The sequence below is a fragment of the Lepidochelys kempii genome, chromosome 22 (genome assembly GCF_965140265.1).
Source record: "Lepidochelys kempii isolate rLepKem1 chromosome 22, rLepKem1.hap2, whole genome shotgun sequence".
NCBI lineage: Eukaryota > Metazoa > Chordata > Testudines > Cheloniidae > Lepidochelys > Lepidochelys kempii.
This window is the reverse complement of record NC_133277.1, coordinates 3,306,757-3,332,447: the sequence shown is the minus strand read 5'-3', so window position 1 is coordinate 3,332,447 and position 25,691 is coordinate 3,306,757. Positions and strand designations below refer to the sequence as shown.

General features: G+C 58.2%; 1 protein-coding gene across 1 annotated transcript; it reads right to left on the bottom strand.

The window, feature by feature from the left end:
- On the bottom strand, nt 1-24,838 carry VSIG10L2 (V-set and immunoglobulin domain containing 10 like 2). The gene is made up of 12 exons (XM_073320598.1): nt 24,760-24,838; nt 22,929-23,276; nt 17,934-18,209; nt 17,091-17,366; nt 15,222-15,482; nt 13,637-13,897; nt 10,836-11,126; nt 8,859-9,173; nt 1,968-2,090; nt 1,195-1,219; nt 601-659; nt 1-110 (listed from the first exon to the last, which is right to left on the bottom strand). Exons 1-12 carry the CDS (start codon nt 24,836-24,838, stop codon nt 1-3), a joined length of 2,424 nt encoding a protein of 807 aa, XP_073176699.1.
- Between the last annotated feature and the right edge of the window lie 853 nt (nt 24,839-25,691).

Genomic DNA, 25,691 nt, shown 5'->3' with positions numbered 1-25,691 from the left:
TCACGATGTCGCAGTCACTGTGATTGTGACATTGACCGGAGGATCATCAGCGGCGAGATCTGGAGCTGGGGGAGCCTCCTGGGTGGATGCAGGGGGCTCTGGGTGACACTCTGCAAAAGGGAGAGACACACAGCAAATCACTGAGAGCTGGGAGCTCCAGACAGCTAACGGCCCCAGGTGAGCACCGTAAGCACACCAGGGTCCTCCAGGAACACCCCGAGCCCACCCTAACTGCCCCCACCTCCCACACAATAGGCCTGCGCACGACTGCCATAACCAAGGGCGATAAACCCTCATGCTCCAGGGCACAAGCCAGTCAATCATTTGCAGGGTCAGGAAGAAAGGTCAGGACAGATTATTACTTAGCTGGCACATTCTGCAGCCTCTGATCGCGGCCAGCCAAAGCCAGGCACCAGCTGCGACGGCCGACGATTTACATGACAGGCTGCACCTTAGGCAGGCTTACCCTCAAACACAGGCTAGCTTACGCGCTTAGCTGGGCTGCACTTGCGCCCCAGTTACCTGCTGATGCCTCCCCAGCCGGGGGGGATGTGGGGGATATGCCCCCAAGCTCCCCGCCTGTCTCAGCCTCTGCCACACCTGCGGCCGTCTCAGCATCTTCCGGAGAGCTGATCTGCTCGTGAGCCTCTGGGCCAGCCCTGGGGACAAGGGGGGGAAACGTGCCTAAAACCGTTCCTCACAGACAGCCCAGCAGGCGCCAGGGGTCCTGGGGGGAACGGCGCACGGAGCCGGGGGCTGGGGCGGAGCCGTGACAGCGAGCTAGAGAGCCATGGAAACAAGCCCCCAGACGTGCGTGAAGGGAGCGTCTGGCTGGCAGAGGGGGTGGGGGGGGAGGAGAGTCAAATTGAATCGTGGGGAAGGAGGTGGGGGAGGGCTGGTGATGCCAAGGGAGCGGGGGCTGCCCTCCTGGCGCGCTGTTTGTCCATAGCTGTTTGTCTGGCCTGGCTTTTGGCTCTTGGGGGCAGGTCCGCTGATTTCAATACAAGTTCGGAGCCTAAGCACCTCTGAGGATCTGGCCTGGAGCGCCGCGTCTCGGGCCCCTGGGGGGTACAGCGCCGGGCCCCGAGCGCGGGGATAAGAGGGGTGGTCGGCGGGGTGGACCCGGGAGGGTGGCCGGGGGAGGGCGGCTGCGGGGGTCGGGGGTCTGGTCGCAGGGCTCCCCAGGACACTTACGTTCCGAAGAGCAGGTCGTGCAGCCCTGGGGAACAACACAAGGAGACAACGTTGTCAGAGCCACCTGGGGCTCAAACATGCCGGCATAAGGAGCGTGCTTAACCCGAGCCAGGCCCGGGGCAGTGGCAGGCCCTTCATGCTGAGCAGCCCCAGAGGAAATGTTCACGCAAAGCCCTGTGCCAGCAGCCCAGCCGTCCACGCCAGCAGCAGGGAAACCTTTGCGCTGGGCACGCCGGCCACAGGACGAGGAGGTTAATTCACTTTCACACCCATTGACATCGGCTCCTGCACCCGACACCCCAAACTGCAGAGAGTGTTGAGCCATTGGCTCAGGACCGCCGGCTCTCTGCCCTTCTGAGCAGCTCTCCACTGACATGGTGTCCGTCCCAACCCACCTCCACCTGGCACGCTGTCCGTCCCAACCCACCACTGCCTGGCACGCTGTCCAGCCCACTCCACCTCTGCCTGGCACGCTGTCCGGCCCAACCCACCTCCGCCGGGCACGCTGTCCGTCCTACTCCACCTCTGCCTGGCACGCTGTCCGTCCCAACCCACCTCCGCCTGGCACGGTGTCCGTCCTACTCCACCTCTGCCTCCCAGTCGAAAGCATTCAGGGTGTATTGTCCCTGCAGCACCGGGCACCATCGGCCGGTCCCGGTCTAGCTGTGCCTCGCGGGCATTCCCCATGTTCTAGCCCTGCGCTCTCCGCTGCACCCGCTTCCCGACCAGCCCCAGCGGTAGCGAGAAGGGGCCCCAGCCTTCCCCGCACTCACGTGGGTTGTTGTCCCGGTTCCGGACGATGTACTGAAATGCCAGCAGAGAGGCAACTGCCGCCACGACCATCCCAGCTCCTGCAGCGCCCACCACAGCGGGGTAGGCGTTGAAAGGGGGCTCGGCTGGAAGAGAGAGAGAGCAGGCCGGGTTCAGCACCACGTGGCCTGGGCTGGGGATCCCTGCACGAGGAGCCTGCTGGAAACAGGGACCTGTTCTCCAGGTGAGGGCCACACAGCCCCCTGTGCACACCCCCTGGCCTCCCAGCTCTCACCCCTCGTGTATCTCGGAGCAACTCACAAGGGTTTGTTAAGACAGACACACATGTCACTGAGCTCCCCTTGCACCTCCCACCAGGGCCCAAGGGAGGTGATGTACTGCTCCCATCAATCGCACTGTGTGCAGGAGATGATGTTACCCGCATTGGACGGGGGGGAGACTAAACACACAGCGGCAAAGGGAGCTGCCCAAGGCCATGTAGCGAGTCAGCGGCAGAGCAGGGAATAGAACCCAGGTGTCCTGGACCCCAGGCCTGTGCTGTAACCACTGATGCACGTTCTCGCCTGGAGTCAGATCATTCCCACTCCAAGTTGGGGCATTTAAACCCAAATATTTCCTCCTGCTGGAGCTCTGATCTGTAAGGGCCCAGCCCTGCCTCACTCGCGGCGTTTGGCTCCGACAGTGGGGGCTGGGGGCACAGCAAGCTGCTGCCCAGTTTCGGCAACAATTCGCTTACCCCAGGTTTAAAACACCACCGAGAACAGCTCAGACCCAGGGCAGGCCCAGGGACAGAGTTGATGTGGCTAAGTGGCCACAAGCCCAGCCCAGCTGGCCACCTCTCTTCTAGCTGGCTGATGAGCTCAGCCCTGGCTGGGAGGCTGCACCATGAAGCAGGGAGGGAAGGGGCGGAGAAGGGCTGCCATGCAGAAGATGGGTCTCTCCGTGGGCCAGATTCCACCTGGCGCAAGGTCAGGTCAGTGGCAGGCTCCTGGGGTGAACCAGGCCCACCAGCTGTGGGTAGGACTCAGAATCCACATGCTGAGTAAGGGGCTGCTCTGGCTTGTGACCCCAGCCACGGAAAGGCCTCGGCCAGTGGCCCGGTGGGAGCCAGGTGGCAAGGTGCTCAGCACAGCCGTGGGGGGACGCGAGCCCAGCAAAGGGAACCATCAGCAGAAAACGCAGGGGTGCCGCCATTGGCCCTGGCACCTGCCACAGGAGGAAGATTTAGATTTTGCAGTTCGTAAGCTCTGCCAGCATGGGTGTTGCGTGAATCCCCCTTCGGGGGGGGCTAGCCCCCCGGGGCCCACCCCTTCTGCTAGAAGCCCCGCTGCTACCCCACCGCATCCGCCCCCTTCGTCCACCTGAGCCCCGAGTCCCCCATCTATCCCCCCGTAGCTGGAGGAGTCCCAGCCAAACCGCCCTGAGCCCCGGGCCACCGGCCAAAACTGAGCCCCCCCCGGCTTTGGGGGAGAGGGAGAACGAGGGCGGAGCCTCGGGGGGTAGTGGGGGCAGGGCCATGGCCTGGGTTGGGGAGGCTTAGCCTCCCCTGGCCTATGATACCTGCCACCCATGTCCTCTGAGCTGGGACGATCTCTCTCTGCATGGCTGGGCCAGAGCTGAGCATTAAACAACCGCAACAGAAAACTTTTCACAGTTTGTACAATCCCGTCTGAGCAGAGAGATTGGCCCCCATTTAACTGATCCACTGGATCAAATCTGGACACATACAGATGGGCAAGAAAATCCACCAATTTCTTCCTCGTTTTTTGTAGAAGGGTCAAGTCTAGCGCTGGGAAGGAAGAAGGCATGGTCTGGAGCCTCATGGGACCTGAGTTCAATTCTCAAGTCAGATGCCCCCTGGTTAACTTGGGGCAAATTTCTTTTTTCATTCTGCACTTTATCAACACCATCTAAGCTGGGCCATGGTTGTGCAGCGATCCCCCAGGGATAGCCAGCGTGCCCAGCACTGAACTGGTCAGGACCCCTGGGTTTTATTCCCAGCTCTGCTACTGAATAGAGGTGTGACCCAGACTTCTAGTCCCTTTGCCAGTCTGTGCCTCAGTTTCCCCATCTGAATAATGACACTTACCTGCCTGGCAGGGGTGTTGTGCGGTTTAATGTTCAGAAAGTGTTTTGAGTCCCTCCCACGAAAGGCAGCAGAGAAGGCCCAAACACCCTGGTTTTTCCATGTCCATGGCTTCTGTCTCGCCCCTGCTCACACCAGCTGCCTCTAGCGACATCGGTGAAGACCAGTGCTCAGCTAGTGTCCACTAGCGACACCACTTGGGGAGCCGTTCAGAGAAACGCTCTTGAAACAGGGCATGGCGGGGCTCCATGTCTATTCCCTAAAGGTGCTCAGTGCCCAGGGAAAAACGGGGTTTGCTGACATCCCTGCAGACTCAGCCGGGGATCTGAGTTCGCCCCTTCTCATGCGTCAGCCTCTGTTTTGGAGGTTCTGCAGGCCACATTCTGACCTCAGCAAGGCCCCGGCACCCTGACTGGCTGCACATCTCAACCAGTCGGGACATAATGCAGGTGCATGCTGCCCAGGACGAAACAGTTGCCTCTCCCGGTGCTGGGCTGGTTCTGCATGGCAGGGCGTTCAGGCCAAGCCAATTCAGCACAGCTGTGCTCAGAGAGACAGGGACTGTCTTTTTGCTCTATGGCTGGTACATCATCTAGGACAACGGGGCGCGGTCCATGACTGGGGCTCCTAGGTGCTATGGCAGAATAAATAATCAGCTGTTTGGGTCTTATTTTGGTCCCTAAAGTCAGCAGATCCAACTATTGTGCAAACAGGGGGCAGATCTGGTTGAAAAGTTTTTGCTGAAACTTTTTAATTGACGAAAAATGGCTTCTCAGTGAAGATGGAAATCTTTTGGTGAAAATCCCCGTTTTCATCAGAAATTGTAGGGCTCTAACTGAAAATATCAATACCAAACACTGAGACGTTTTTGGTTTTTTGATGACCCCCCCCCCCCAAAATAAACAACCACCACCAAATGTTAAGGAAAAGTTCAATGAATACAAACACTTTGTTTTTGTTGAAAAATTTTGCAGGGGAAAACGAATCTTTTCCCAGACAGCAAATAGAAGGGACCATTTTAGTCATTTTTCAGGGGAGAATCGCACTTCAAAGAGAAGTCATTTTCCAGGAATTTCGAGGGTATTTTAAGCCCGGCGTATAAATAATGAAGCCAAATTGGAGTAGCTTCCTCTGTGCAAATGTGACTCAGAGCATCCTCCCGTTGTATCCCCTATCAGAATGAATGCAGCGTGGAGTCAGGTGTGTTGCAGAGAGAGCACAGGTGAGTGAAACCAACCCGAATTGCGGCCAGGGCCCGGGCTGCTAACAGTGACAAGTAAACAAGTGAGCAGAGTGACTTCTTGGGGCTGTGCAGTGACATCTGGAGCGAGAGGGTGGGGTGTGCTTCCCAGGGAAGGATAATCGTCTGCAGGAAACCATGCAATTAGGATAACGAGATGATGGGGAACAGAAGTGACAATCACACTGAAGTCATCAGAGAAGGGGTCCCCTCCAGACCACACTGCACAGCACCACAAGGAATCTACACCCACTCCTGGCGACTCATGCAGCAGGGTCAGCTGGGGGGATTCAGCAGCTGGGCCATGCAGGAGGCAAACAGACAGGCAGGGACAGCAAAAGGAGGCACCGAGGGACCCCGGAAGAGGCACGGGGAGAAGAAGGAGCAGCAGGGGTTCGTTCTGGTCATGCTGACACCATTTCAGACCTAGCACCCTCTTTCCCTGGGCCTCTTGTTATCCTAGAAAGGAGACAGGCAGACAGGTACTGAGTTTCACAAGAGCTGAACCAAACTTCAGGAGTCGGAGAGAAAATTCTGAGATTTCCCTGCACCATCACTCCGGCAGGTCATCAGCACTTGTGCAATGAAATCCCACGCTAGCAGCATTGCATCATCAGGCCTAACTCTCACTGGCTGATCACACGCGCAGGGCGGGTCCTGTTGCTAGAGCAGCTCCTTGCCGTGTTAACCTTCTCATGGAGATCACTGTCAGGCCCCGGAGAGCCCTCTCTCACTACACCCATGCAAGCTGCAGGGCAGTTCGGCGACTCCCAGCAGCTGTTACTTCTGCCCGGCAGGGCACTCAGGCCAAGCCAGCTCAGCAGAGCCATGCTCAAGAGAAACCCCCTCAGTCTCAATCCAGGACCAACCAGGGATGTCCGTGCTTCCAATCCCTCTTAATGCAGTTCTGAGGAAACGGGGTGTCAGGGAGGGACGGGGACTGGATTGCAGCAAAATGTGGCAGCTAACACTAAGGGGGGATGGGCTGATAATGTCCCACTGGTCCCACCTGCCACTCCAGGGAAATCTTTTGCTGGCACAGAAATGCCCCATGCGCCAAATGGAACCAACAGACCCGTGGGGTGTTCATGGGCCTCTGCTCATGAACCAGCCAGATGACAGCAGTTATCGGAGTCCCTCTCTGGTGGCTGGACTTGTGGTATCTGCACCCCATATGTTTCCAAGGGGGCTCAGTGGATAATTCCTGTGGACATAATAGGGAGGAAAACTCCATCATCCCTTAGAAATTCCCTACAGAATGCAAGAGAAGGTGAAGCCTAGAGCAGTGATAGTCTTCCTCAAGCCCCACAGGAAGGCTCAATAAGCCTATAGACAGGGCGGCATTTTCCATTAAATTCCATATGACTTTTCCATAAGGGGCGACCTGAACCGGGCCCCTCTCGCTCCGTAGGCAGCAATTCCAGCAGGAGCCAGGCAGAGCTCATTTTGGCTGGAAGCTGCTCAGCTCTTTGGCTCGTGAGCACAGAGGAGGGTGTTCTCCTCTAACTCGCAGCCACGTTCTAACAGAGAGGGCCAGGGCGGATTCAGACTTGATTGAAACTGCCAAGGCCAGAGCTCCCCACTAACGCACAAGAAGTAAGGGTGGGAATGGCCCAGGGCCCAGTGCAAGCACTCCACCTGCAGTCACAGGAGATGAGCCATTGGGGTATACAGAGCTGACTCCCTGCTCCACAAGAAGCACCAGGGGCGAGATCCCTCGGGTCCCACTCTGATCTCACATACACCAGTGTGACACTGGTGTAACTCCAGGAAGTTAGGTGGAATACTTCTGATCGACCATGAGTGAGAACAGAATCAGGCCCAGTAGCTGTAAAGGAGATGTGACCTGCTCTGTTTGCCTCAGTGTGTTAACTCTGAAACCTAATGCTTACAGGTCACGGCTCATCGGTTTATGAAAACGCACTCAGCTTCTCAGCGATTCTGGGATTATGAATCTGCGTGAAATCTGAGTACAATGCCGCACTTCTCCCCAAGCCCACAGCTGACCCCGGTCATGAATAAACAGACAAAGTGACTGCCAATGTTCCTCAATCCTGAACAACAGCACCCGCTGCTCTTCTACTCCTGGAATCCTCCGCACTACACTGCCGGTACCCTGCACTCCCAACTCCCAACACCCGCTGCCACCCCAGTCCTGGGCCCTTGTCCCAGCCGTCTTCCACTGCACTAGCAGGGTGCAGTGTTCAAGTTCTGTGAGCAGTTTTGTTCAGCTCCACTACAAACACTTGAAACATTCCCTGCACGGTGCGACAATGCTGGTTGGTCTTCCAGCACACCATCCCCTGCACCCTGATACAATGACACCATCCCCTGCACCCCGATACAATGACACCATCCCCTGCACCCCGATACAATGCTATCCCCCAAACCCCAGTACAATTACACCATTCCCTACATCATAATACATCATCCCCTACACCCCAATACAAAACAGTCACCTACACCCCAACACAATGACAACATCCCCTACACCCCGATACAATTATAACATCCACTACACCCCAATGCAATCACACCATCCCCTACACCCCAATACAAAACAGTCACCTACACCTCAACACAGTCACCTACACCCCAACACAATGACAACATCCCCAACACCCCAATACAAAACAGTCACCTACACCTCAACACAGTCACCTACACCCCAACACAATGACAACATCCCCTACACCCCGATACAATTATAACATCCACTACACCCCAATGCAATCACACCATCCCCTACACCCCAATACAAAACAGTCACCTACACCCCAACACAATGACAACATCCCCTACACCCCAATACAAAACAGTCACCTACACCTCAACACAGTCACCTACACCCCAACACAATGACAACATCCCCTACACCCCAATACAAAACAGTCACCTACACCTCAACACAGTCACCTACACCCCAACACAATGACAACATCCCCTACACCCCAATACAAAACAGTCACCTACACCTCAACACAGTCACCTACACCCCAACACAATGACAACATCCCCTACACCCCAATACAAAACAGTCACCTACACCTCAACACAGTCACCTACACCCCAACACAATGACAACACCCCTACACCCCAATGCAATCACACCAATCTATATCCTCACAGTCCAGCTGTGCTAAGGACCTACTTCCTCACCCCTGGCCCAGCCTTGCTTGTGGGGAGCTGTCCAGCCTCGCCAGCTCCACACAGCCCTGTCCTGCTTGCTGTGGTTCACACCCAGGGAGGGACATGGCCCTGGGAGCCGTCTGCTTTCCAGGTCCTTCATCCCAATGTAACAAAAATCCTAAAGGGGCTGGTTGAATAAATGGAGCTTGGAAGCTAATCCTGCCCGGTCCTACCTGTCTAGCTGGAACAGAACAGAGATGCACCCACCATTCTCTACAGCCCGGCATCCTCCCCCCACTTCATCCACACCCCAACAGACCCCCCCACATGTTCACATGTTCTGGACATGTGGGCAGTGGACAGCCGCTGCAGTAGGGGTTACTTCACTCCAGCCCCCAGAGTGGAGCCCAGCCGGAGTCTGGGGCCCAGTCACTTCACCTGGGGTCTTCCCCTCGGAGGGGTGCCCGGTGGTGCGGTGGTTGACAGCCAGGATGCGGAAGGCGTACACTACTGCCGGGGCCAGGCCGCCCACCCTGTGGTCCCGCACGTCAGGTTCTATGTCACTGGCCACCGTCTCCCAGGCCCAGGCTGCCGACCGGGACGGGCCCAGCGAGGATTTCTTTGCTTCTTGCCTTTGGACGACGAAGCCGGTCAGGTTCCCCGAGCCCTGCGTCACCCACTCCAGCTGCACCTCGGTGCGCTGCCGGGTGTACATCAGCTTGCTGATCGTCACGTTGGGGGGCGTCGGGTACCCTGCAGGGGGTAGGGAGCGTGTCAGCGGTGCATCCAGAGAGACAACCTCACCCCCCCCCGACTCCGTGCTGCTCTCACACACGCCCCCCCCCCGGCACACCCCCATCCCCTGTACACCCCACACAGACACCTGCACGTCACACACGTGCACAAAGACACCTCAGCTTTCACACACCTTCTCACGCACAGGCTCCTTCCCTTCCTCTCTCGTTCCATTCAGGGTATAACTGGCCAGTCAGGTAATCAAAGGCTGCACGTGCCTCCCCCACCTGGAGCGAAACCTGCCCCAGCCCAGTCCCTGGACCCTGGGGTTTCCCAGAGTCCCACATGACCTCACTCAGTGCCGTAGAAACCAAGGGGGGGGGGAATGAAACAGGAACCCCTGGGAGTTCACCTCACGGTCTCTGGGGAGCCCAGGGCCGCATAACGTGTTAGTCCAACCTTCTGAGGTAAATAGGATGAAATTCTATAAGGACAAATGCAAAGTGTGCCATTTAAGAAGGAACAATCGGTCGCGCACGTACAAAATGGGAAATGACGGCCAAGGAAGGAGTACGGCGGAAAGGGATCTGGGGGTCATTGTGGACCACAAGCTTAATACAGTATGAGTCAACAGTGTAACGCGGTTGCAAAAAAAGCAAACATCATTCTGGGATGTGTCAGCAGGAGTGTTGTAAGCAAGACACAAGAAGTAATTCTTCCGCTCTACTCTGGGCTGATTAGGTCTCAGCTCGAGTATTGCGTCCAGTTCTGGGGGCCACATTTCGGGAAAGATGTGGACACTTTGGAGAGAGTCCAGCAAAGAGCAACAAAAATGATGAAAGGTCTAGAAAACATGACATATGAGGAAAGATTGAAAGAAGTGGGTTTGTTTAGTCTGGAGCAGAGAAGACTGAGAGGGGACATGATAATAGTTTTCAAGTACATAAAAGCTTGTTACAAGGAGGAGGGAGAAAACTTGTCCTCCTTAACCTCTGAGGAGAAGACAAGAAGCAATGGGCTTAAATTGCAGCAAGGGCAGTTTAAGTTGGACATTAGGAAAAATTTCCTGTCAGGGTAGCTAAGTGCCGGAATAAATCGCCCAGGGCGATGGTGGAATCTCCATCATTGGAGGCTTCTAAGAACAGGTTGGAAAAACTCCTGTCAGGCATGGACTAGATAATACGTAGTCCTGCCTCAGTGCAAGGGCTGGTCTGGATGATCTCCCTCCCATCCCGCCGTTGCTATGCTTCTACCAATCAGCATTCAAAACATGCCCATGACTAAACCCAGCTGGAACAGAACCTCCTGTTCACACACTCCCCAGCAGATCCCTACCCTCTTCTCCACCCCTGACCCAGACCCTTCCACCATTTCCCTTCCCTCCGCACACCATGTGGGCCCCACCAAACTCCCTACCCATTTCCCCTCCTCCCCACCCTCCCGGTGGACCCCATCAGACCCCTCCATCCATTTCCCCTCCCCTAGCCCTTGCTATGGGGGCCCCAGACCTCCCCATCCACTTCTCCTTCTGCCTCCCTACCCCATGGCCCCCCAGACCCTCCCATCCACTTCTCCTTCCCAGCACACGCCGATCTGCTTCCTTCTAAACTCTGCCAAGCCCCCCGTTTGCGCCCCCGTCCCTGTATGGATCCCATGAGCACCCGCCCTGCCCCGCCATACTCTTCACACGGAGCCTGATGGGGACGGTGGCGTTGCCCACGGCGTTCACGGCCACGCAGTAGTAGGTGCCGCTGTCCCTCATCCACTCGGTGTCCCGGATGGTCAGGTTGAACCAGGCGTCGCCCTGCTGCAGCCTGTACCTCGCAGCATCCGGCCGGATCACCTGGTGCTTGTCGTTGAACCAGAACACTTCGGAGCCCAGGTGGGGGCCCTGCAGCGCGCAGGCCAGCCGGACCTCGCCGCCCTCGAACAGCGACACCTCCGTGCGCTCGGCCGCCAGCTTGGGAACGTCTGTCCGGAGAGAGAGACGGGGGACACTGCAGCGAGAGCAGCGCCCGGGGCAGGGCACCTCACTCTCAACAGAGCAGGAGTCTGCCCCGTGAGCCCTGCAGGGAGCCCGGGGAGGGGAGCCGGGGTCTGCCCCATGAGCCCTGCAGGGAGCCTGGGGAGGGGAGCCGGGGTCTGCCCTGTGAGCCCTGCAGGGAGCCCGGGGAGGGGAGCCGGGGTCTGCCCCGTGAGCCCTGCAGGGAGCCCAGGAAGGGGCGCCAGGGTCTGCCCCGTGAGCCCTGCAGGGAGCCTGGGGAGGGGAGCCGGGGTCTGCCCCGTGAGCCCTGCAGGAAGCCCGGGGAGGGGAGCCGGGGTCTGCCCCGTGAGCCCTGCAGGGAGCCCAGGAAGGGGAGCCAGGGTCTGTCACCATGAGCCCTGCAGGGCGGCCCAGCCCAGGGTGGGGAGCCAGGGTCTATTCCAGCTCATGCATGATCACCAGGATTGGTAACTAATTTGCAGTTCCAGTGCAGGGCCAAATTCTTCCCTCCACAACCCCGGGCACCCCTGGTGATGAGGCGGTCGGTGGGGACGGGACTGTACTACGGTTGCCAAATTTCTGATTTCAGAAAACCAAACATCCTTGCCCCGCCCCTGCCCTGAGGCCCCGCCCCTTCCCCAAGGCCCCGCCCCCACTCACTCCATTCCCCCTCACTCTCCCCCACCCTTGTTCACTTGCTCATTTTCACTGGGCTGGGTCAGGGGCCTTGGAGGGGTATGGGATGTAGGAGGGGGCTCTGGGCTGGGGGGATAGGGGCAAGGGGTTCAGAGTGTGAGGGGCTGGGGGCTTCGGGCTGGGGCAGGGGGTTGGGGTGCAGGAGAGGGTGAGGGCTCTGGCTGGCGGTGTGAGCTCTGGGGTAGGGCCAGAAGTGAGGGATTCAGAGTGTGGGAGGGGGCTCTGGACTGGAGCAGGGGGTTGGGATGCAGGGGGGTGATGGCTCTGGCTGGGGGTACAGGCTCCAGGCTGGGGATGAAGGGTTTGGGGTGCAGAAGGGGGCTCCAGGCTGGGGGTGGGGCTGAGGGGTTCAGAATGTGGGAGGGGGTGTAGGGTGTGAGCTCCAGGAGGGAGTATGGGTGCAGAAGGGGGCTCAGGGCTGGGGCAGGCTGGTGGGGTGCGGGAGGGGGTTCGGGGTGCAGGCTCTGGGCAGCGCTTACCTCAGGCCACTCCTGGGAAGCTGTCTGCATATCCCTATGGCCCCTTGGTGGAGATGTGGCTAGACGGCTCTCTGCACTGCCCTCACCTGCAGGTCCTGCCCCCGCAGCTCCCGTTGGCCATGGTTCCTGGCCAATGAGATCTGCAGAACCAGCACTCAGGGTGGGGGCAGCGTGTGGACTCCCCCATGGCCACGTCTCTGTCTAGGAGCCGGAGAGAAATGCTAGCCGCTTCCGGGAGCCGCGCAGAGCCAGGGCAGGCAGGGAACCAGTCTTAGCCCTGCTGCACCACGGACCAGACTTTTAACGGCCCGGTCAGCTGTGCTGACAGGAGCCACCAGAGTCCCGTTGAAAACCGGACACCTGGCAACCTTAGACAGCACAGGTGTCACTGAAGGCAGAGTGAGGCCTACTGGCCCCTTGCTCTGGGCACTGACGTGTGAGGAACGCTTTGGGCTGCAAACCGAGTGCTCTGAGTCAGGAATCCCCAAGACGACTGCCGTGGGAGCCCACGAGGCCGAACACAGACCACCGGCCACGGCCGCCTCCCCTAGCATTCGCACTGAGTGTGCCTGTCATCGGGGCACAGTTCCCCCATCTGCCAGCTCATGAAGCCTTGTCCCTGAACCCGCCTCAGCCCCCTGCCCTGCCTCTTGGGGTGGAGCAGCGGTAGGGGGAAGCAAGAGCTCAGGAGCGGACCCCATTCTCCCAAGAGGGGTGAGGGGGAGCAGAGGGGGCCCGGCAGCTCAGGGCAGCTCTGTCCCTTCATCCCCCTTCCCTCCCCGTGAGCAATAGGACAACTCCTCTGCCCCTGCCTTCTTCCCCTTCAGCATCTGGGCTGGGAGGGGGCACCGGGGACTCGCTGCAGCCTCCTCCAGGCCTGGGGAGGGGGGTAAAGAGCCCTTGGAGCTGCAGGAGGAGCAGAGTTGCGGCTGCGGGTGAGGGGGAGGAACGAGGGAGGCAGTGAAGGGCAGGCGTGGCGCCCGGTCCCCGCCTGGGGCTCTGACACACTCCTAGGGACACTCTTCAGCCAGCTCTCCTCAAGAGCGTTCATGAGCCGGACCCAGCGTGGATTTTCCCTGTTTCTGGCCCGCACAGGGGTCAGTGGCGAAAAGGGCGAGACTCCACTCATCCCCACAGCCCCAAGGGTGGCTCAAAGCAACAGCCGCTTTGCCGTGAAGCTGTGGAATCTGCCTCTCGGTCAGGTTCCAGGAACCGCAGAACTGGTGCCAGGTCCCACCCGCGCTCCCCGCACTTGCTTTGCCAGCAGTTTCGCTGGCCCACGACCCGCTGCGGCCCCGCCGGATGGCAGCCGGCCTGCTTACCCAGCCGGACAAGGCACTCTGTGGCTCTGGCCTGCAGAGGGTGGGCTGCGATGCACGCGAACTCCTTGCCCCCGAGGGTGCTGTTGGCTTGCATGACGTAGATGTTGCTGGATGGTTTCAAGCCGCCCAGCACGCGGTTCCAGCAGTCTCGCCACCAGAGTGTGACGCGGGGCAGGCCTCCTGCCCAATCGCAGGACAACATGAGGAACTCGTTCTGCTTCGTAGCCACGGCAGAACAGGTGGGGCTCCCCACAGGGACCCCTGGGGGGCAGAGACAGCAGCAGCTTAGAGACAAGCATCCCTGCCCACATCCAACCTGGTGGAGACGCCACACATCCCATCATGTGGGTCCCCCGGTCTCTGCTCTCCCCACATAAACTGGGAGGAATTGGGTGTTCCCAAAGACCCCAAAGGGCACTTTCTGCCCCAGAACCTCTGACATACAAACACTGGGCCTCATGCAGGAAACACCCCAGAGAATCAGCGCTCGCTGGCCCTGGCGGGGGAGCTCCATGGAGTTTCATCAGTGTGAGCGAGAGGAGAATCAGGCCTAAAGCTGGGACAGTTGCCAAGACACCAAAGTCTCAGCCACACGTACGTGGGAAAGGAGTCTTAAAAACCCATGCCCAAGCGGGGAAGCTAAGGTACAGTCCCATAGGCTCTCCAGCCCGTTAGAGTTATCTCTACTGACGGACCAGACCAGGCCATGAAGGGACCATCCCTAACGTTCCTCCACATCCCTGGAGATCTCCCTGTGCCTCCCTTGGGAGTCCTGAGTCCCCCGGGTGCTGGGCTAGCTTGCTGACCACAGCACCCTCTGGGGTTTGCACCACCTGCGTCTGCTTCCACGGGACCGGCACGGCCCGCCGAGCCCGTCATCTTTGTCAGGCACAAGCAACCCTGGGACATTTATGTCATGACGCTGGGTTGGTTCATCGCGATGGGATGGGATGAGTGACATCATCCCATTGGGGAAAGCCGTCAGCAGGACACGATGTGACCTGGCATCGCGATGGGGTTTCGCAGGCCCTGGAAGTGATTTCATGGCCTCCAGGCACTTCACAGACAAAACCCCTCCAGAGCGAAGTGGTTCTGGAATACAGGCGAGCCTGGGGAGTTAGTCTCTTGGCTGCACAGATTCCTGACACCGCAGCCATCTCGCCTGTAGGACCAGTGTTTGCACTGGGGGCATCAGCACCTTATTCCTATTTCAGTTCTGGGAATGAGAGCCCGAGCAAGGCCAGCTCCTACACAAGTCACCTTCACTAGCCATGTCACACCGCTGCGGCCATGCAGTACCCACGTAGCTCCCTGTTGCCAGACGAATGGTGCCATCTACCCAGGGCCCCTGGAGCCCTGAATGTCCACTTGAGGCCTTCCAGTAAGCAGGGAGGAACTGCACCCGTGTTTGGAGAGCTGCTTTCCACAGCGTCAGCCTTGTTTCTACCCACCAGCTGGAGACTCCATCTCCACAAGCTGGCGTGGGCTCTCAGGGGGCAGAGCACAGGACCCGGCTGCCTTATGGAAGGGGCAGTGGTGTTTCCATTCCTGGGCGGCACTGAGGGGGCAGGGCGAGGGTACTTACATACAGTGGTGGTGCAGACAGCATCCTCTCGGAGCGCTGGGTGGGAGGCCAGGCAGGTGTACGAGCTGCCGTTCCGGATGTCCGCCCCTCGCTGGATTCTGGTGGCATTGGAGTAGGATGCCACAGCGTCGGCTTCCCGGCCGGATCTCACCCACCGCAGCCGCGCTGGGGGGAACCCACCAGGCCACGAACACTGCAGAGCAATGTCCCGGAAATTGGCAGCCGGGACTGGTGTGCAGCTGGGCTTCCCCTCGGGCAGATCTGTGCGTGGGGCAAAGATTGTATCAACAGCAAGAGGCGTTAGCAACACCGGGAAGAAGACAAGGCCTGCTGCCCGGGGCTGCCATGTGCAGGAGCTGCATTGGGGCCAGGGAGCCGGGGACCATGTGGCAGCTCTGTGGGCTCTTCCCAATGGGACCAGCTCCCTGGTGAAGCACTATAGGAGCAATGGAGGGGAACTGGGAGAGCACAGGGTGCTCGGCGGCCTGCGACGTGGGTTTGGATCACAAAGCCCGAGATGTGCTGGGCAGGCCCTGGCCGCTGTCAGTGCTAAGGTGGTAACATGCGGAACAAGAGGGCAAAAAGCAGCAAGCCGGGGACGGGACGGCGACCCAGCGCCTCGGAGACTCTCTGGCGCGCCGGGGTCAGTTCGCAAGATGTCTCCCCGACTGTGCGGAGCCAGAGACATTTGGACACAGCGTGACCTGACACCGATTCTTCAGGCAGGTGCCAGCTTTGCGAGTGTCACAGTTTCAATGCCAGTCGTTGCCTAGAGTCAACCCCTCCCCAGGCTGCCACAACCCTCCAGCACCCTCATGGCAAGCCTCTCCCTCGAGTGATGCTTTCCAGCTGCCGGAATCCAGCCTGCCCCCATGACCAGCCCTTCCAGCTCGCTGATCTGCCCAAATCCCCCTGCTCTCCTTGTGACAAGCCCCCAACCCACCTGCCAAGATCCCCTCCAGCCCCCCATGACAGTTCCTCCATCCCAGCCTCCCTGGCTGCCAGCATCCCCCCCGATCAATATCTTGGAACATGTCCAGTGGCCTCTCCCAGAAATCTGGCCCCTCGAATGGCTGGCTCTGCTTTGAAAGGGTTTGGAGGGCTTGACACCTGGACTAAATGAAGGGGGAGTAGGCGGATGTTCCCAGGATCAAAGCTACCGGCTCAGGGGCCTCAGGATTTAGCAGGGAATTCAGTTCTCTTATGCAGTTCCGCTCCCCAGTCGCCGTCATCACTAGGCCCAGTGCCTCTCCCAGCGGCACACTCTCCGGGCCCTCATGCACCACAGCGTAGCAGACCAAAGCTGGAGATCCAAACCAAGTGGAACCATCCACACAGGTGTTTACTCGCCACAGCTGTCAGCAAACAGTCCCTCTTCATGAGCATCTGCTCGACGACCTACCTCTGGATCTCGCACAAGCCCCCTCTCTGCTCCCCCACAGTCCTGCCAGCCCAGCTGGAGGAGCCCGACTGGAAAGAACACAACGGCTGCCTTAGGCCACACACACCATCAGTCTCACAACGCTGCCCCCCTTCTGTCCCGAGGAGCTAAGCACTGTGGAAGGGGCTCTTCTGCTCTCACAAAGGATGGGTCCCTGCTTGGTCTGGATCATTCGGGACCAACGGAGGTAGAAACCTCTCCGTTCTTACAAGACTTAAACTACCCACTCTCAAACTTGGAGAGCTCTTCCCTAGCTTCCTGGTACCTCTTTAGCTAACGGGTGACCATGAGAATCAAAGAAGGGAAGTAAGGGGCCGAAATGCAGAGGACAGAGGAGATGGGACCAGCAGGGGGACGCAGCTGCACATGCCAGAGAGAGAGCATACCCACATGGCCGCGTGCCCAGCCATTGGGAAGGACGCACTTACAGTAGACGGTGAGGAGGATGGTGGTCTGAGAGCGCGTATTGAGGTGTGTGTTTTGGGCCAGGCAGGTGTAGGTGCCCGTCTGAGTCCGGGAGATCTTGGCTATCACGTACTTCTGGCCGGAGTAAATCTGGGAGCTGTTGTAAAACCAGATGTAGTGGCTGGGCGGGTTGGAAGGGGCCAGGCAGGTCAGGATCACCTCCTCCTGCTCATTAGCTGAGAAGCCGTTCTGGTTAATAGCAAATGGCTCAATGTTGATCACGGGTTCATCAGGGCCATCTGCAGAATGAAGTAGGAGGTGGTTAGCACCAGGCTGATGGCAGGAAGGGGAGGGTGACTGTCCGGTTCAGATGACCGTCTGGCAGCTGGATTGTTTATCTGAATCTTTTTGGTCCAGGAATAGGACGTGGGGCTCTGTAGCCCAGGAATGGCAGCGGGGGTCTGCTCTGACCCCCAATGCTGGGGGCAGGGATGGGGTTATGACCCCAAAGTGGTTGCCAGCGGTTGTTTTTTGTGGGGATCATAATCTTATTCCCATTCCAAATCTTCGGTCCTTGTCAGACACTGGGGCAGCAGGGATGGTGCTTGTCCCACATGCCCAGAGGTGCCTGGGAAGCCAGCACAAAGGATTCTGGGCTGGGCGGAAAAGAGTTTGGAAGCCCTGGTTATGTTCTCTGGAGTCGCTCTTTTGGGCCCAGTGCTGGGAGGTGCTGAGCACCCCAGTTCCACCGGCCTTGGTAGGGGTTACGGGCACTCAGCAGCTGGCAGGATCGGGGCCCTGAGCAGGGCGTGTGACGGCACGCCCGAGGGGCAGGACATGTTTGCTCCTGCCTGCAGGTCACTTACAAATCACGTCAAGATACATCCCGTCGCTGGTCTGGCTGTTGACCTCGTTGTGGGCGGTGCAGGCGTACCAGCCCATGTGAGTCCGGTTAGCCGCCGTCAGGATCAGCAGCCCGCTGGCCGCTTCCGCGACAGCCACCGCACCCTCCCGGTTGGTGTCACGGTGCCAGGAGTACCCGACGGGGGGCGTCCCCTCCTTCACCGCACACGTCATCGTCACCACCGTGCCTTCCACCGGCGTGGGGTCGGTCATCTGCAGGAAGGGCTTCGCAACGGGAACTAGGGGAGACCAAGCACACAGCTCAGATGTGATCTCACCCACTGCAGCCTCTCGCGGTGCACTCTGCCCCATTCCCCATCCAATCCATTCTGAACCGCCCCGTTCCAGCCCTCGCCCCACGTCCCCCAGGCTCTCCATCCAGCTGTCTCACCCAAGCCATTCCTTTCATACTAATCCCTGCCATTATGACCTGCTCCGTTCTTTTCCAAGCCAGCCCTTGCGATTAGAATCTCGTCCGTTGCGCTCCCAGGCGTGTGATTTTGATGCTGTGCCCTTCAGACCCATGCTAACGCATTGCTAGTGACAGAGGGAAGGTTCGAGGGAGACGTGAAGAGGAGGGGTCAGTCAGCCCCCCACGATGGAAGCTGCTCCCAGTGCAGCATTGTCCGGGATGATCATTCAGCACAGATGGCCGCTCAGAGGGAGGTGGGGCAGCAGGAGGGGGCTGGACAGTCCTGCAGAGACAGCTGAGGGGGGACAGGGCGGGGAGGAGGTCAGAGGGGCCGGGGAGCCATGAGTGGCTGGGGAAGGGGGCAGTGGGAGGTTGGCCAGGTGGTGGGGCAAGGGAAGAAGATTAAGGCTTCCCAGCAGCCCGCTGGTTCTGAAGGATTGAACAGGAGGGCCGCGAGTCTCCAGGCCCTGGTGCTGATGAGCTGGGGCACGGGGGCCAGTGGCAGCATTCACCCTCCGAAGCCTGCTGGAGCCCAGTGCGGGAGCTACCCAGATGGTTCGTCACAGAGCCAGGAGAGGGGCAGGCCAGTTCCCAGCCCGAGTCAGCTGGCTGCCCTCCACAGAGATGGCGCTAGCCGGGCACTGGGACCTGAGCAGGCATGCTGGGGAGGGAGAAGTACATGAAGAAGGCATTTCCTGGATCAGACCACATCTTCCTTCCCTGGCCGGAGGGGACAGCAGGGGTGGGAGGGCAGCTCTCCCCGGCACCCCCTCCGGGAATGGGGGAGAGCAATCCCCTCTCACCCTGCCCTGGCGAGATGCGTGCTGGGCCCCGGAGTGCTGTACCACCCCCGGTGCTCTCGTGGGATCTCGCTCTGACCGCTCGCCCCAGGGGGAGAACTGTACAGGGTCCGGCCAAGCCCCGTGACCCGGCTGCTGGTGCGCCATGGGGGAGAGCCGATGCCCACTGACGTCAATAAGAGTTCTGGGTCGGGGGAGCAGAGAGCTGGGTTTGGGGATAAATGCCCTGAGTTCTCCTTCTAACAAACATCCAGTGCCCCAGACCCAGCAGTAACTCTCCTGTCAATAGGGCAGCGCCCTAGCAACCATCCAGATCCTGGTTTCAACCTCCCTAGGGATGTCTGGATCCGGGAATTAGTCTAGGCCCCTCCAGGCCTCGGATTCTCAGCTGCTTTGCACTTGGTGGGGCCATTTACAGTGGTGCCCAGCAAGAGTGAAGTGGATACAAAAGGCTCCCTGATCAGAATTCTTCACTCAGCCCAGGGGCAGCAGCCTGTCCCCACCGTGCACACATGTATCTGAGCTGAGGGCACGCCTGCCCTAGGTGGGTCCTTTGGTGACTAACTCTGGTCGCCCTGCCAGGCACCACAGGAATCCAGTGGCTGGCTGCTATGCTGCCATCTCTCATGCTTTTATTATGAGCCTGATGATATTTGGTGTTTTTCTTAAAGCCCCAGCTCCTGGAGTCAGGTGATGACACAAGCTTCCCAGCTGGCATGAAAAAAAGCAAGTGGCTGCGGAGAAAAGTGCATAAACATGACCCAAGGCAACCAAAAAGTCCCCCCCCCCAAGCCCCAAAACGTCCTCTTTTTTATATATCTCAGGATTTTAAAGCCACTCTTGTGAATTTGGGGGGGCACCTGACTCAAGATTTTTGACCTCTTGGGGTTGGTGATGCCAAGGCTAGTTTGGGCCTGGCCAGTGGACTCTCAGCCCCTTGGTTTCACAGAGGAGCAGTGTCCACTCCAGAGCCGTCAGTGCTGCCGGCTGGGGACCATTTGAGCTGTCTTGCTGGAGCCAGCCTCTGTCACTTGGCCCGGCTGCCTCAGAGGCAGCTGTACATGTGTCACTGTTCTTGGCTGCTGGAGGCTCGCTTTGATGCTGCACTTGATTGATTCTGTGCCCAGGGCAGATTGAAAACCTCTGCACGGTTCGGATCAGAGGGGCCCCGGGAGGAGGGAGCACCCCGCCCCCACCATTAAAATGTGAACCAACAGAGCCGGGTGTGGCTTCTGATTTTGGGTGCCCAACTCGACACTCCCATGGCCTGATTCTCAGAGCTGCTCAGCACACGCAATCCCAAATGGAGCTGGTAGGAGCTGCAGGGGCTCCTCTCTGCTGTAACGCCTGTAAGAGCTTGACAACCAGCTGAGACCACGGCCGGTCGTGCTAGCCGATATTGCCTCCTTTTTCTCCCCATCCATCTGTCTGTAGCCACCTGTCTCTCGTCTTAGACTTAGATGGTAAGCTCTTTGGGGTGGGGACTGTCTTTCTGTTCTGTGTTTGTACAGCGCCTCGCACCATGGGGCTCTGGGTCATGAGCGGGGCTCCTTGGTGTCACCACAGCAATATATAAGGGAAGCACCCCAAATCAGAGGCTAATATTGAACATGTTGGCTCTAACCGCCCCCCTGCCTCAGTTTCCCTATCTGTAAATGAGAATATTTATCCTTGCCCTCCTTACCAGGGCAAGGTCAGTTTACTGACACCTAAAGTGCTCTAGGGGGTACTCCCAGGGCAGGCATCAGACAAACGCCAGGTGTTAGAATTCCTAGAGCAGGTTGCTATTCTCAGGAAGTTTATTCAGAGCATTTTCCCAGCCCCTGATGAGTAAATAATCCCCCAACGCTTGTTTTCTTTATCTGACCGGCTCTACCAAGCAGACAATGAATTGTTCACCAATTTGTCCCACCCATCAGTCAATGAATTATTAGCGAGTCATTTTCCCAGCTCTGCCTTGTCCCCATGTTTGTTTTCTCTCTGGAATTACAGACTCGGAAGCCCCAAATCTCTCCCTTTTTATATCTCCAGTGATCGTGGTAAGGACGTTAACAGCACCTGGCTCACATGGCTTTCATGTGAGCTGGAATAGACACCTGATGGGACTGAAATTCTTCAGCCTTTGATATACAGGAGGTCCAACTAGAGGATCTAATGAGTCCCTTCTGGCCTCAAACTCTCTGAATGAATCTATGAAATGTTCTGCCTTTCTAAGAGTCCCAGTTAGCTGCTAATACTGAAGAGAAAGCCAAGGGGCTTTGAGCCCTGGACAGATGACTGAGCTCTTCCATCAGCAGTGGAAGTGGCTGCCCGGCAGTGAGCGACATTCTTTAGGAAGATAATCTCCCAGCAACCAAGAAGTATTTGCCAGTGGAGTGTACCCAACCCCACCCAGCAGAGTGCATGTGAACAGACACACTGCACGGGGAGGAGCTGAGAACGGCTGGGTGTCCCAGGAAATGTGGGATAAAAACACCCCTCACGGGTCCGGCAGAAAATCCCTGACAGTAACCCCCCTGGCAGGAATACTGGGATTCGGCCACAATTCTGCAGCTCGACCCGCAGCTCCAGCTAGATTTCAAGAGGACTACGTGCGCCCGCTTACATTGCTGAGCAGAACATCTGCTTTGCTTTGCACTAGCTGGTGTGAAGATGCAGACTGTGACTGCGGAGTGGCCGTGTAGGACACCATTCTGCTCAGCAGGATGCCTGGGGGTATCCCTCTCTCCCTGGCAGTCTCTAGCCAGGTGAGATCCAGGCACAGAGGGCACACAGAACGCCAGCGCCCAGAGATGAGAATGCCAATGTGCCCAGAGATGTGTGCTGTTGTGGGTAAGGTCAGTAAGGCTGGGCAGACAGCGCTGCTGTCTCACTCATGCCCATCACACAACCCCATGCCAAAGGGCTCTCTTCAGGCTGCTCTTGACCGAGGGGAATGTTGGCCATGCTACACAAGGCCTTGTAGCACAGGGTCCCCAGGAGAGGAGCCTCCAGAAGGAAGCAGGGGAAGTCCTGTTTTTGGAGGCATTGAGCACTCAGCTCTTTGGGGCAAGGACTGCCTGTTTGTTCGATGTTTGTACCGCACCTAACACAGCAGTGTCTGGTCCTAGGCATTTCCGCAATATAAGGACAGGCTGGGTTAGGCAATGGAGAACATATTGCTGGGGACATCTGGGGAGGGTGGAATAGCTGAGACCAAATGGGTCTCTTCCGTCTCCCATCATCTTTGCATGCAGCACCATTTCAGGGGCAGCTTCACTGGCAGGGATACGCGGGACAGACGAGTGGGGGTGCGCGGGCAGTGATTGGAGGAGATGGGTTGGGCATCGGGCCTACTGGATTCTAGTCCCACCCTGCAACCTTGGGTGCAACCCACTTCCCCTCCCCCTGCCTCAGTTTGCCTGCTGCGGTTGCGCCCCACTTCAGTGGGGTGGGTCTGCGAGGGTTGTAACAGGGCGCTCTAGAAGGGAGCACAGTAGGAGGGGGGAGGGATAGCTCAGTGGTTTGAGCATTGGCCTGCTAAACCCGGGGTTTTGAGTTCAATCCTTGAGGGGGCCATTTAGAGATCGGGGCAAAAATTGGGGATTGGTCCTGCTTTGAGCAGGGGGTTGGACTAGATGACCTCCTGAGGTCCCTTCCAACCCTATGATTCTATGACTGCGGTTTAGGGTTTGGGGACCCTGACTGGTGCCTCCGTATACTTGTTCAGACAGTCCCAGAGGTGACGCCGCCTCCAGGCTACCTACCCAGCACGACCAGCTCTATGTAGAAGTAGCCCACTTTGATCTCTCCATCCTCCTCGTACATCGCCTGACACATGAAGTGCCCTTGGGCAGCCGTCTGCAGGTCGCTCACCTCCAGGGTGCCGTTCCTCAGGCTCACCTGCCCCAGGGCCGCAGAAGCCTTCTCCACCTTGGACTCTATCCCGTTGCTGATGGCAACGGCCCTGGGCACCAGCGAGCCCAGCTTGGTGAAGCTCCAGAAAACCACCATGGGCGAGACCACGTCGCCACACGCCAGCTGCACGGAGCGGTGCCGCACCCCCCGCATTGCCTGCTCCTCGTACTTCGCATCGCCCGGGTGGAGTAGCTGAGCTGGCGTGAACGAGAGAGGAAGGACGGGCCAGTGGTTAGGGCGGCAGCCTGCGACTCAGGAGACCAGGGATCAGTTCTCTACTCCGGCACAGGCTCCCTGCGTGAGCCTTTCCCTTGGGCCAGTCAACTCAGCCTCTTGGTGCATCACTTCCCCTCTGCCCAGTGGGGATACAGCACTGTCCGCCTCGCAGAGGGTTGTGAGGATGGATACGGGGACGGTTGGGAGGTGCTGGTAAGAGGCACTGAAGTCAGCATAAGAGAACAGTGCCCCCCGGAGCTCAAGGGAGTCGCCCCCAGTGTCAGCAGGGTTTCCCAAGGGACAGAATTTAAAACTTTGCCCTTAACACTCATGCTGTGTTCTCCTAGCAGGCGAGAGAAAAGGAAGGACCAAGGAAACACACAGCGAGGGAAAAGGAAGGACCAAGGGCCAGATCCACAAAGGGAATTGGGGCCGCTGGCATCCCAGAAATAGGCCTATTTGACCCGGTGCAGTCACAGAGCAGCAGCCGGTGCTCCAGGCCCAGCCCTTCCATGTTTACACTTGGGGGGGGGGGCATTCGGGGCTGGCCCTGCAGTCTGAAGTGCTCTGTGGATGCACAGCACAGGGGCAGCTGCACCCCCACCCACAAGCTGCATCCTGCCAGGGTGAGAGGGGAGCTCAGGCTACACGGTGAGACGGCCAAGCATGGGGGTGGTTCTGTGATGTGGGGTCCTGTCCCCTAGGAACTCCCCAGAGCTCAGCCTTTCACAGGGAATCTGTTCCAGGAAGTTGGCAGCCCCTCCAGCTAAGGACAGAGAGGAATCAATTTAACCGAGAGCGACGCGTCCCCTGAGAGGAGGGGTGGGCGGCAACAGAGAAATGGAGCCTGCCGAAATCTGTGCTGTGTATGCCTTTGCTCCTGGGAGAACGGATAATGGTGAGGCGCTGCTGAGCCAGGAGGAGTTTTCCAGCACAGTGCCCCAGGGCTGGATAATCTGAACAGATGTGGAGAGAGCCACGCGTGGGAGCTGCTCAAGGACCTGGCAGGATTAGCATGGCTTGGGTCACAAGCGCTTGATAGGGTTCCAGACAGGGCCAAGCGTTCATACTGGTCACAGGACGGTCCTGAGTTATCAGTGCAAATATTATTAACCCATCAATATCATATCGACTATCAAGCGCTTTGGGGAGTGTTATAAACCCTTCTGCTTCTGCACATAAGCCCCAACCCCTAACTACTGGGGGCTGGGCGCGCTGGTTATTTGGAATGAACTCTTTGCTTCCTCCCATGGATTTGTCGGACCAGGTTCACCGCTGCCCTGCACCTTGTTTCATTGCCTACCCCAGCGCAAAGGGCTGCCAGCTCAGCATGGGACCATTCATGTTAGCTCCGCACAGGTGCAGGGCGCTGGGTAACTGGGCCCATAGCAATGTACCTAGCCCATTATTTCTGCACGGGAGCCATTGCCCAGGGGTCTGGCTGAGCCAGAGCACATTACTCACCATAAGCCACTGTTGGGAGAAGGCAAAATATTTTCAGCAGGTTTCTAAATGGTGCATTCCTTGCTGCTCCATAATCCATGTCTCCATGTCACTCTGAGGGAGAGACCATCCGCCTTTAGCTGCCTCCACACTGGCGCTTCTCACTCTGCACCCAGCCCTGCTGCCACTTTTTCCACCTCTTGATGAGCCCGAAGCCCTGTATAATCTCTGTGGTGCGGGAGTGGGACGTGTCCGTCTCCTCTTTCAATCTCCCATCCGCCTAAATGCAGCCCAGTTCGGTCTCCGGTTACTCTGGATAGTCCCTGATTAGTCCTCAATTATTCATATCCCTTCCCTTCCTTAATCACTTTTCCTTGATCTATTATGCAGGCACCTCTTTACGGAGTCACCGGTCGCATTCCCTTGGCCTGGTGTCTCACGTCCATGGATATCTGAATTGAAACTACTAAAGAATCCCCAATGGCACATCTGGGATCTGATGGTCAGGGACTGGGGGTGCTGCCCAGAGCCTTGCAGGGCAGGGCACCAAAGCCTTAGCTGTGCTTGGAGCTTCAGGTTATCACAGACTCCAGAGAAAACTGCCTCACCAACAGACCCAGGGCCCCATTATTGGGTGTAGCTTCCGGGGGGGGGCAGCCTTCCTCTCCTCCCAGCACCTCCAGGCGACAGCCTACAAATCCCCACCTGTGTTTCAGGCTAGGGCCTCTCTGCCCCTCCAGTGAATGTGGGCTGCCGTCTCTCTCACTGTGTGTGTGCGCCCGAGGGGGCTGCCAAGCCCCGGCCTGGTCTTGATGCAGAGTACGAGGGAAGGCATCATCTTCTCCCTTTGAAGACATGGGCTCCCGAGACAGGCCCAGCCAGCGTCTGTGGTCATTTCATGCACTGAGCTAAGGAGGATGCAGAACTGAGACCTGCCTGGGACCTTCCCAAGA